The sequence below is a fragment of the Pelmatolapia mariae genome, unplaced genomic scaffold (assembly GCF_036321145.2).
Source record: "Pelmatolapia mariae isolate MD_Pm_ZW unplaced genomic scaffold, Pm_UMD_F_2 NODE_ptg000866l+_length_23007_cov_1, whole genome shotgun sequence".
Taxonomy (NCBI): Eukaryota; Metazoa; Chordata; class Actinopteri; order Cichliformes; family Cichlidae; genus Pelmatolapia; species Pelmatolapia mariae.
In genome coordinates this window covers 9,611-22,794 of record NW_027052541.1, presented here as the reverse complement: position 1 = coordinate 22,794, position 13,184 = coordinate 9,611, and the positions used below count along the sequence as shown (strand labels likewise).

Below are 13,184 nucleotides of genomic sequence, written 5' to 3'. Positions count from 1 at the left end.
ACTCTAGTTTTAAACATGGAAAATGAACTACACCTTTTTAAATCAATGTCATAATTATTCCACAAGTTAACTCCTCTAACAGAAACACATCTCTGCTTTATGTTTGTCCTTATCTTGTTTTTTTTGTTTTGTTTTTTATCTGTTCCCCTTACGTCATATTGACTCTCTCTGACTTCAAACAGTTTCTGAGTACTGTGGCAAAGAAAGTTATTTTGTGCTTTATACATTATCTGTGCCATTTTATATTCAACTAAAAGATTAATAAGCAAAATGTTAGTTGGCTCTATATAGTTTGATTGATTTATAATTCTTATAGCTCTTTTTTGTAACTTGAAAACAGGAAGAGTATTTCTTTTATATGCACTAACCCATATCTCTAGACAATAAGTCATACAGACGTGGACAAAATTGTTGGTACCCTTTGGTCAATGAAAGAAAAACTCACAATGGTCACAGAAATAACTTTAATCTGACAAAAGTAATAATAAATACAAATTCTATAAATCTTAACCAGTGAAAGTCAGACATTGCTTTTCAACCATGCTTCAACTGAATTATTTAAAAAATAATATGGAAACAAAAGAGAACAAAATGTGTGTATAATGATTTCTTGTTCAGGACATGCTTTGTTTTGTAGAGAATAGCAATGGTTTTTGACATTTTTGTTTTCACATGGTTTATAAGACACTTCCAGCTCAGCTTATCATCAATTATCACTCCAAGAATGACTCTTTCAATTTCAATTCCATTAACCCTGATTTTAGATACATTTTTCATTTGTCTAGTGTCAAAAATAATAACATTTGTTTTGTTTATATTTAACAATAACTTATTTATATCAAACCAGTTTTTTTAATATATTTAACTTCTTTACCACTGTAGTCAGAAGCTGTTCTAGGTCTTTACCTGAGCAATACAGAGTGGTATCATCAGCAAACAATACACATTTTAACAGTTTGGAAACATTACATATATCATTTATATATAATATGAATAATTTAGAGCCCAGCACAGAGCCCCGAGGAACACCACAAGTTACTTCAACTGATTAGATTTTACATTATTGATTTCGACATATTGATATCTGTCATCCAGGTAACTTTTCATCCACTTGTATGCTATCCCTCTTATACCATATCTCTCTAGTCTGTAATTGGTAAACTGACATCTCTCTCCGTTTTTATGGATTGCAATAACTTTTGCTATTTTCATTTTTGAGGGAAACATACCAGTTCGAAAGGACAGATTACATGCAAAAGGTTGCACTATATATTCTATAATACTTTTTACAAATATCATGTCAATACCAAAACAGTCAGTGGACTTTTTATTTTTAAGTGTTTTCACAATGTCAAGTATTTCTCTATGAGTTACAGCACCAATAAACATGGAGGACAAATTGTGAGTAATATGTTTATTTAGGTCGTTATTATTTCTTGACTCTGAAATTTCTTCTGCTAAATTATAGCCAACATGGACAAAGAAATCATTAAATTCATTTGCAACGTCTTTAGTTTTATCAAGCACAATATCTTTATCTTTTTTAAAATAGTCTGGATAATTCTTATTTTTTGAGCCCTTTTCGATTATACTACTTAATAACCTCCATGTTTCTTGTGTGTTACTTCTACTTTGCTCCAATAATGTGTGGTGATATTCCTTTTAATTGTTCTTATACTATTTACTAATCTATTTTTATATGACTTGTACTTTATTTCAGCATCTTTTGTCCTCTGTTTTATAAGTTAATTAGAAGTTAAGTTAATCAGTAAATTAACACATATAGCTAGTTAACCCTAGCTATTCAAACAACAACTGGGTGTTGGGAACTGTGACGTTTTTATTATAGAAAATAGTCCGTACACATGAATTAAGGTACTTTAATATAAAAATGGAAGGTGATACAACCTCAAAAGTGTGGTTGCCTCTAGATTTAAAAAGAGAAATAAGGTCTAGTAGTTTCACTATATAAAGAATAAATGCACAATTTAAAAAGAACTGATATAACTAGATATATTGACTTCTCATTGAATTATATGAAATATTATGGCTTAGTCGGCCACAGTGTTTTTCTTTAAACTACTTGGGAACACTTTTACTGGCAGTCAGTGATGTCACTGACAGGCAAGGTTCTGTTGCCATAGTCTCCTGAGTTTATTTTGAAAGCTCACTTACAGAACTCGCTTAAACAGCTTTGAAAAGACAAGCACACACACATTTGAAGAAATACTCACTACATTTTCCTGTTTAAAACATTTTTAAAAATGAAGATGAACAAGGAAACGAGAAAAAATACAAGTCCAGCAGATAACAAAGATCCAGGAGATCAAAGTAAGTAAACAAATACATAAAATCTGTGTAAAATCCCCCAAATAACAGAATCTACATTTCTAAAAATGTTGACACTCAGGATTCAAATGATTCATTTTTACACAATGTTTGAGTGAAAATAGCAGAAATACAACATGTCTAATCAAAGAAAGGTTACTGGGGCACTTTGTCTTTGGTAAAATAAGGGGACAAGTTTATTCTTGGACTCAGCAGTAAAACAGACCAACAAGTGTCATGAAGATCTAAGACTTAGTAGACCTAGTATGGACTGGTGTTGCTCTGTTTTATCAAAAAGGATAAACTTGTTATTAGAATTTAACAATCCTCATTAAAATGCCATCAAAATCCTTCCCGTCCTGATGTCGAGCACTCTTTTTCACTACTGTGTTGTTGTTGTTGTTTCCAGACTCTAAGAACAGGATGGCTAAAAGAAAGGCCAGTCCTGAAAGGAAGACCCCGTAAAAAGGAGGAGGGTCACTGAGCAGGCTGCTCCTTCCACCAGCTCAGACACTCATGAGGTCAAAGGAGTGAAGCGTAAGGTCCAGCAAGATGGAGCGGGCACAGCCAGTCCAGCAAAGAAGCCTAAACTTGCTGAGCCTACGAGTGGTGACAAGGAGCAAGCGTCTTCCTCCTTGGACGCTGGTAAAGGTAGGCTAATTAGTTGAGTGAGGGGAAGATTAAGTGCACAGCTGGTTGCTCGGTTTAACATATTAGTGTTTGGGAGATATTTGTGTCTATGATCTAATAAGCTGATGTGCTTTTGGTGTTTTCCACATCTGCAGACTGCAGCCAAGACACAAATGGGTGCATGAAAGATGGGAAAAGGAAGTCTGCAGGAGACAGCAAAGAGCCACCCAGGAGGAAGAAAAGGGACAAAACCAAACACAGCGCCCAAAATTCAGCAGCTGGACCAGAGACGTAAGTAGCAAGCAGCTTGGCTTTTATACTCAGGTGAAGAGCAAAATGAACATTTAGGCTACAGCAGAGAGTCATTTGTGTCACAGCTGTAGTAAAACAACATGTGTGTTTGTCTTTTCAGGTGAATTCCAGGCCAGATACGTGGAGGAGCACCATCTTGGAGGAGGCGGCTGTGGAGCAGTGTTTGCTGGCTACCGGATAACAGATCATTGCCCAGTAAGTGTTCAGATGGTGGGAGTAAGACAGGCAGTAACGCAGATAACGGATAATATCGTAAGCTGAGACGTGTGCTGTTTCACACCTTTAATGATGTCATACTGAGGAAATGCTCACCAATGCTCTGTCTTTTTTAGGTAGCCATCAAACACATTCCCAAGGACAGAATCCCCATCAAAGTGACGGTAAGTGTGCAACACTTGAACTGTTTTTACATTCCTGGACTGTGGAACGTCTCTTCCTCATCATCCACTTTGTTGGAATAATTCAGGGTGAAAACGGGAAGCGGGTCTCGGTGGAAGTGGCCATTATGCTGAAGCTTGCAGCTGAAGCAGATGGACCAGTGGGAACGTCAGCACCCGTGTCTCTGCTGGACTGGTTTGACCTCGGCACAGAGCTGATCCTGGTGCTGGAGAGACCTGTCCCCGCTGTGGACCTCCTGGATTACATAACAGAAAATGGAGGATGTTTACCAGAGGAAAAGGCCAAGGTAAGTTGACTGGAAGAGCCTTAGACTGTACAGCATTCAGTCAAAGCACAGAGTATCAGAGAAGCATCAACCCATCGACTCATTACTGTCTTTTTCATCTTTTCCAGGTCATTCTGAAGCAGCTGGTTGATGCAGCAAAGGACCTGGAGGATAAACACATCTTTCACCGGGACATCAAGAGCGAGAACATTCTGAATGAGACCGGCTCAGATGTGCCTCGTGTTCGTATCATCGACTTTGGACTGAGCTGCTTTGCTAAGGAGCGATCGGTGTACCGCCTCTTCTATGGTAACATATTCAGCTCCTGCTCTTCACACATGTAGCAATTTGTGCCTTTTGTTTTAGAAGGAATTGTAATTGTGTCTGTTTATTAGGTACACCTATTCACACCCCTCCCGAATGTTACGGACGCAAAAAATACAGGCTGGACCCACCACGGTGTGGCAAATGGGAGTGGTGCTGTATGAAGCGCTTCATGTGGGGGACTTTGATACCATGACGTTCCTCCAAAAGGAACTGAAATTCAACAAGGATCTGTCCCCACGTAAGAAAACATCACGCTTCAACATTCACTGAAGGCTTGGATCACTGGAACTATCATCTTCATCTTTTTTCTCCTTTCTTTCTCTCCAGACTGCCGGAATTTCTTGGACGCATGTTTAACCAACGTCCCGGAGAAGCGCCCAACGCTGGGGGACCTCCAGCTTCACCCCTGGCTCAGATAAACCCGTCTCTCTCACACACAGACACACACTTCTTAATCTTACCATATAAGTGTGATACATTACCTAACTTTCTTTTTTTGTCTTTTTTACAGGAAAATATTGTTTTAGTTTTTTTTGGCCTATTCTAAAATTTTATTTTCCTGGAATTCCTGTAACCCCCCCCCCCAGCCATCCCAGGAAAGGGGATCTCTCTTTGAATGGGCTTTCCCGAGGTTTCTTCCCATCGATCTGGCCCCCCGGGGAGTTTTTCCTCGTCTTCATAGAGAGTTTGGGCTGGGTCAGGAGCTCCATCAAAATTGGCCTAATTTGATTAGTTTAATGTAATAAATAAAAATTAGTAAAAATCTGAACATTTAATTTCCATCAAATAAAACTTGTTTAATTCAACTTTACTGAGAAGACTCTTTTATTACCATTTCAAGGATTGTTTTTTTTACCCAAAAAAGAAGAAAACTGAAAATTAATCAGGTTAAAGTATAACTACTGGCCTGCATTTACCAGTAAGTACAAACTCTCCACAAGTACCACTTACCTCAGCCCTCACACTCGTTTCCCAGTCCAGTGACACCTCTCTCCTCTGTTGCAGAAGTTCCAGCCCGTGCTCTCCCTGTGTTCTGCGTGCCCGACCGTTTCTCCGTCCCTGGTTTCCCACGGCACCTGTGCAGAGTTTCTGTTTATGACCGTGCTCTTGTTTAAGTTGATTCCTCTCATTAATAAATCTTGTAAATAGTTCAAGCGATTGAGTCTGCTCTTGGGTCCAACTGCACTCTCATTTCCAGTTTGTGACATGGGGCTTTCTGTCTTTCTTTCCTTTGCATTATTGTTAGGTTTTTACCTTTCAATATAAGGTGCCTTGAGGCAATCATTGTTGTGATTTGGTGCTATATCAATCAATTCCCCCTGTAACCCTGTGATGTTGCAACTCCAAATGGGAACATTTTTCGTGAATGCAACTGCTTCTACAGACATTTTGACTTTAAACATAAAATATTTTTGTATTTGTCAAGAATACCACACACTATTTAAACAGGTGGTATGAACTTATCTCGAACAATTGCATAATTTGAAGGATACAGCTTACGTAAGCCAAATCTTTGTAAGCTGCAAAGACCATCAAAGTCAGGAGTGTTTGTTAAATGGGAAAGTTTAGCCTACAACAGGGATACTTTGGACAGCATTGTTTGACACAGACAGGAGGATTTTTTTATATGAAATATTAATAATGCACTAGAGCCTACATCAAATATATTATGTATAATCCAGCTGAATGAAATACAGTGGAACAATGGATTTCTATTCCATCTTGGGTTCTTAACATGAGCTCATTAACTTATTTTCCTTCAAAATGATATTATCAAATATTATCCATCATGTATAACCAAATACTTAACAGTGTACTTTGATTTCAAATGTATTAATAACAAATGGTATTTCAGAATCAGAATCAGAATACTTTATTAATCCCTAAGGAAATTATGTGGGTTACAGCTGCTCCAGTACAGTAACAGTGACAGAAACAGACTGGAATATTTAATAATATGTTACAGATTTATAAAAGAAAAAAGTACTAATATATACAAATCACTCAATAATAAATATCAAGGATTGACAGAGGGGATTATAAATAAATATCAAGAATATTGACAGCAACAATACTGAGTAGAAAAGAGCGTGTGCAAAAAGGGTTTAACTATTGCAGTTTTTACAGTGTATTAGATGGAGGAGTTGTACAGGGGGATGGCCACTGCCCATGTTTTCTTTAAGCTTACCAAGTTACCACAGTTGCAGTAACTTGTTTTTAGCAGTAACAAATTATTTTACCACAATTATGTCACAATACAGAACATAAGCAGTTTAAACAGTAATAATCCCTGTTTACAATGAAATTGACATTTATCATTCTTACCTCTTAACAAGCAAATGTAACTTAATTTACATTGGAAATACTTTAAAACCTGAATTATGCTATTTCTATTAAAACTGAACCATTTCAACATAAACAGAGCAAGTACTTATATGTGAACACCTCCCCAAATCGTAATATGGTGCGGAGGGGGAGGAGGGGAGTAACGCACATAGCAGCTAGCATCACACCTAGCCTAGCACATTCAACACTTATACCACACTGTAAGGACCAACAAGATAAGTAAAACAACACACTACATTCTCATAGCTCCCGACTGTTTTTTTTTTGTTTTTTTTTTCAAATGTTTCTGAGCTTAATCGGCCAGTAAAATACATTATCTAAACTCAACAGGTAGCTAACGAAAGCGAGTGACTCACCGGGATTTTCCAACACAAATAACTCGACAGATGTTATTCCCTTAGGGGTCAGAGTTCGGGGCCTAATAAAAGAGTAGCTTATTAGCATTGATATGTAAAAACAATTTGGTCTCATTAACTGGTTTCCCGCACTTCATACTTTGTTGAAAATACACTTGACCGCCATTATTGCAAAGATCTCACAGGAAGAGACCGACAATGCTTCCTGCGCACGAGAGGCAAGGTCGTAACGCAGCAAGACTGCATCAAAGCGCCCCCTTGTGATAATAATAGGCAATAGCTTTAGATGACAAGAGGGAGATTTGCAGTTTCGCATGGGTTCATGGGGACCTTCATATGATTTTTTTTTTTTATTGTTTTTTGGTTTTTTAAGAACGTATTTTAACATTGGACTCAACAACAAATAAATCCTCTCTAACAAAAACGGAACTTCAAGTGCCAAATTGCTTTATATATCTTCACTTAAATATACAGGCCGCAAGTAGGGGTGACATGGGCCCCAAGTTTGAGGTGTTATGCCTTAAATTGGACTAACCAATATAAGGATGGAAGCCACTGTGGGACTTTTTCAGTAAATTGAGCAGGTGTTTAGTAAGTTTTTTTGTTGTTTTTTTAATTTTGATTAGTATTCAAATATCTCAGTGAATACAGAAAGCACGAGACAAGACTAATCAAAAGGTAATGGCTGAGGCATATGCTTATTATGCCAACCCTTTTAACAAAAGATCATTTAGCATGCAGCTCATGTACATAGGGCTCGAAGCAAGAGAGTGAAACAAAAGAAATAAACAAACAAACAAGAAACTAAACAAAAAAGCCCTTCCACCTTAGCTAAGTAAATACATTTAAATTACATTTCATAACAATAATCAAAGCAAAACAACCAAGAGTTTCAGTTATATTATTGTTCTTTTCATTCTTGATTTATATATATTTCTAATACTCTAGTTTTAAACATGGAAAATGAACTACACCTTTTTAAATCAATGTCATAATTATTCCACAAGTTAACTCCTCTAACAGAAACACATCTCTGCTTTATGTTTGTCCTTATCTTGTTTTTTTTGTTTTGTTTTTTATCTGTTCCCCTTACGTCATATTGACTCTCTCTGACTTCAAACAGTTTCTGAGTACTGTGGCAAAGAAAGTTATTTTGTGCTTTATACCATTATCTGTGCCATTTTATATTCAACTAAAAGATTAATAAGCAAAATGTTAGTTGGCTCTATATAGTTTGATTGATTTATAATTCTTATAGCTCTTTTTTGTAACTTGAAAACAGGAAGAGTATTTCTTTTATATGCACTAACCCATATCTCTAGACAATAAGTCATACAGACGTGGACAAAATTGTTGGTACCCTTTTGGTCAATGAAAGAAAAACTCACAATGGTCACAGAAATAACTTTAATCTGACAAAAGTAATAATAAATACAAATTCTATAAATTCTTAACCAGTGAAAGTCAGACATTGCTTTTCAACCATGCTTCAACTGAATTATTTAAAAAATAATATGGAAACAAAAGAGAACAAAATGTGTGTATACATGATTTCTTGTTCAGGACATGCTTTGTTTTGTAGAGAATAGCAATGGTTTTTGACATTTTTGTTTTCACATGGTTTATAAGACACTTCCAGCTCAGCTTATCATCAATTATCACTCCAAGAATGACTCTTTCAATTTCAATTCCATTAACCCTGATTTTAGATACATTTTTCATTTGTCTAGTGTCAAAAATAATAACATTTGTTTTGTTTATATTTAACAATAACTTATTTATATCAAACCAGTTTTTTTAATATATTTAACTTCTTTACCACTGTAGTCAGAAGCTGTTCTAGGTCTTTACCTGAGCAATACAGAGTGGTATCATCAGCAAACAATACACATTTTAACAGTTTGGAAACATTACATATATCATTTATATATAATATGAATAATTTAGAGCCCAGCACAGAGCCCCGAGGAACACCACAAGTTACTTCAACTGATTAGATTTTACATTATTGATTTCGACATATTGATATCTGTCATCCAGGTAACTTTTCATCCACTTGTATGCTATCCCTCTTATACCATATCTCTCTAGTCTGTAATTGGTAAACTGACATCTCTCTCCGTTTTTATGGATTGCAATAACTTTTGCTATTTTCATTTTTGAGGGAAACATACCAGTTCGAAAGGACAGATTACATGCAAAAGGTTGCACTATATATTCTATAATACTTTTACAAATATCATGTCCAATACCAAAACAGTCAGTGGACTTTTTATTTTTAAGTGTTTTCACAATGTCAAGTATTTCTCTATGAGTTACAGCACCAATAAACATGGAGGACAAATTGTGAGTAATATGTTTATTTAGGTCGTTATTATTTCTTGACTCTGAAATTTCTTCTGCTAAATTATAGCCAACATGGACAAAGAAATCATTAAATTCATTTGCAACGTCTTTAGTTTTATCAAGCACAATATCTTTATCTTTTTTAAAATAGTCTGGATAATTCTTATTTTTTGAGCCCTTTTCGATTATACTACTTAATAACCTCCATGTTTCTTGTGTGTTACTTCTACTTTGCTCCAATAATGTGTGGTGATATTCCTTTTTAATTGTTCTTATACTATTTACTAATCTATTTTTATATGACTTGTACTTTATTTCAGCATCTTTTGTCCTCTGTTTTATAAGTTAATTAGAAGTTAAGTTAATCAGTAAATTAACACATATAGCTAGTTAACCCTAGCTATTCAAACAACAACTGGGTGTTGGGAACTGTGACGTTTTTATTATAGAAAATAGTCCGTACACATGAATTAAGGTACTTTAATATAAAAATGGAAGGTGATACAACCTCAAAAGTGTGGTTGCCTCTAGATTTAAAAAGAGAAATAAGGTCTAGTAGTTTCACTATATAAAGAATAAATGCACAATTTAAAAAGAACTGATATAACTAGATATATTGACTTCTCATTGAATTATATGAAATATTATGGCTTAGTCGGCCACAGTGTTTTTCTTTAAACTACTTGGGAACACTTTTACTGGCAGTCAGTGATGTCACTGACAGGCAAGGTTCTGTTGCCATAGTCTCCTGAGTTTATTTTGAAAGCTCACTTACAGAACTCGCTTAAACAGCTTTGAAAAGACAAGCACACACACATTTGAAGAAATACTCACTACATTTTCCTGTTTAAAACATTTTTAAAAATGAAGATGAACAAGGAAACGAGAAAAAATACAAGTCCAGCAGATAACAAAGATCCAGGAGATCAAAGTAAGTAAACAAATACATAAAATCTGTGTAAAATCCCCCAAATAACAGAATCTACATTTCTAAAAATGTTGACACTCAGGATTCAAATGATTCATTTTTACACAATGTTTGAGTGAAAATAGCAGAAATACAACATGTCTAATCAAAGAAAGGTTACTGGGGCACTTTGTCTTTGGTAAAATAAGGGGACAAGTTTATTCTTGGACTCAGCAGTAAAAACAGACCAACAAGTGTCATGAAGATCTAAGACTTAGTAGACCTAGTATGGACTGGTGTTGCTCTGTTTTTATCAAAAAGGATAAACTTGTTATTAGAATTTAACCAATCCTCATTAAAATGCCATCAAAATCCTTCCAGTCCTGATGTCGAGCACTCTTTTTTTCACTACTGTGTTGTTGTTGTTGTTTTCCAGACTCTAAGAACAGGATGGCTAAAAGAAAGGCCAGTCCTGAAAGGAAGACCCCCGAAAAAGGAGGAGGGTCACTGAGCAGGCTGCTCCTTCCACCAGCTCAGACACTCATGAGGTCAAAGGAGTGAAGCGTAAGGTCCAGCAAGATGGAGCGGGCACAACCAGTCCAGCAAAGAAGCCCTAAACTTGCTGAGCCTACGAGTGGTGACAAGGAGCAAGCGTCTTCCTCCTTGGACGCTGGTAAAGGTAGGCTAATTAGTTGAGTGAGGGGAAGATTAAGTGCACAGCTGGTTGCTCGGTTTAACATATTAGTGTTTGGGAGATATTTGTGTCTATGATCTAATAAGCTGATGTGCTTTTGGTGTTTTCCACATCTGCAGACTGCAGCCAAGACACAAATGGGTGCATGAAAGATGGGAAAAGGAAGTCTGCAGGAGACAGCAAAGAGCCACCCAGGAGGAAGAAAAGGGACAAAACCCAAACACAGCGCCCAAAATTCAGCAGCTGACCAGAGACGTAAGTAGCAAGCAGCTTGGCTTTTATACTCAGGTGAAGAGCAAAATGAACATTTAGGCTACAGCAGAGAGTCATTTGTGTCACAGCTGTAGTAAAACAACATGTGTGTTTGTCTTTTCAGGTGAATTCCAGGCCAGATACGTGGAGGAGCACCATCTTGGAGGAGGCGGCTGTGGAGCAGTGTTTGCTGGCTACCGGATAACAGATCATTGCCAGTAAGTGTTCAGATGGTGGGAGTAAGACAGGCAGTAACGCAGATAACGGATAATATCGTAAGCTGAGACGTGTGCTGTTTCACACTTTAATGATGTCATACTGAGGAAATGCTCACCAATGCTCTGTGTCTTTTAGGTAGCCATCAAACACATTCCCAAGGACAGAATCCCCATCAAAGTGACGGTAAGTGTGCAACACTTGAACTGTTTTTACATTCCTGGACTGTGGAACGTCTCTTCCTCATCATCCACTTTGTTGGAATAATTCAGGGTGAAAACGGGAAGCGGGTCTCGGTGGAAGTGGCCATTATGCTGAAGCTTGCAGCTGAAGCAGATGGACCAGTGGGAACGTCAGCACCCGTGTCTCTGCTGGACTGGTTTGACCTCGGCACAGAGCTGATCCTGGTGCTGGAGAGACCTGTCCCCGCTGTGGACCTCCATGATTACATAACAGAAAATGGAGGATGTTTACCAGAGGAAAAGGCCAAGGTAAGTTGACTGAAGAGCCTTAGACTGTACAGCATTCAGTCAAAGCACAGAGTATCAGAGAAGCATCAACCCATCGACTCATTACTGTCTTTTTCATCTTTTCCAGGTCATTCTGAAGCAGCTGGTTGATGCAGCAAAGGACCTGGAGGATAAACACATCTTTCACCGGGACATCAAGAGCGAGAACATTCTGATTGAGACCGGCTCAGATGTGCCTCGTGTTCGTATCATCGACTTTGGACTGAGCTGCTTTGCTAAGGAGCGATCGGTGTACCGCCTCTTCTATGGTAACATATTCAGCTCCTGCTCTTCACACATGTAGCAATTTGTGCCTTTTGTTTTAGAAGGAATTGTAATTGTGTCTGTTTATTAGGTACACCTATTCACACCCCTCCCGAATGTTACGGACGCAAAAAATACAGGGCTGGACCCACCACGGTGTGGCAAATGGGAGTGGTGCTGTATGAAGCGCTTCATGTGGGGGACTTTGATACCATGACGTTCCTCCAAAAGGAACTGAAATTCAACAAGGATCTGTCCCCACGTAAGAAAACATCACGCTTCAACATTCACTGAAGGCTTGGATCACTGGAACTATCATCTTCATCTTTTTTCTCCCCTTCTTTCTCTCCAGACTGCCCGGAATTTCTTGGACGCATGTTTAACCAACGTCCCGGAGAAGCGCCCAACGCTGGGGGACCTCCAGCTTCACCCCTGGCTCAGATAAACCCGTCTCTCTCACACACAGACACACACTTCTTATCTTACCATATAAGTGTGATACATTACCTAACTTTCTTTTTTTGTCTTTTTTACAGGAAAATATTGTTTTAGTTTTTTTGGCCTATTCTAAAATTTTATTTCCTGGAATTCCTGTAACCCCCCCCCCCCCCAGCCATCCCAGGAAAGGGGATCTCTCTTTGAATGGGCTTTCCCGAGGTTTCTTCCCATCGATCTGGCCCCCCGGGGAGTTTTCCTCGTCTTCATAGAGAGTTTGGGCTGGGTCAGGAGCTCCATCAAAATTGGCCTAATTTGATTAGTTTAATGTAATAAATAAAAATTAGTAAAATCTGAACATTTAATTTCCATCAAAATAAAACTTGTTTAATTCAACTTTACTGAGAAGACTCTTTTATTACCATTTCAAGGATTGTTTTTTTTACCCAAAAAAGAAGAAAACTGAAAATTAATCAGGTTAAAGTATAACTACTGGCCTGCATTTACCAGTAAGTACAAACTCTCCACAAGTACCACTTACCTCAGGTTTCCCACGGGCACCTGTGCAGAGTTTCTGTTTATGACCGAGCTCGTGTTT

The 13,184-nt window shown here is 37.5% G+C and overlaps 1 protein-coding gene across 1 annotated transcript; it reads left to right on the top strand.

Moving 5' to 3' along the window:
* The first annotated feature begins 2,264 nt into the window (after positions 1-2,264).
* Positions 2,265-4,680, top strand: LOC134623728 (serine/threonine-protein kinase pim-2-like). The gene is made up of 9 exons (XM_063468752.1): positions 2,265-2,331; positions 2,738-2,789; positions 2,834-2,979; positions 3,371-3,465; positions 3,603-3,650; positions 3,737-3,955; positions 4,063-4,274; positions 4,330-4,499; positions 4,589-4,680. The coding sequence occupies exons 1-9, from the start codon at positions 2,265-2,267 to the stop codon at positions 4,678-4,680; spliced, it is 1,101 nt and encodes a 366-aa protein (XP_063324822.1).
* Positions 4,681-13,184: the final 8,504 nt, after the last annotated feature.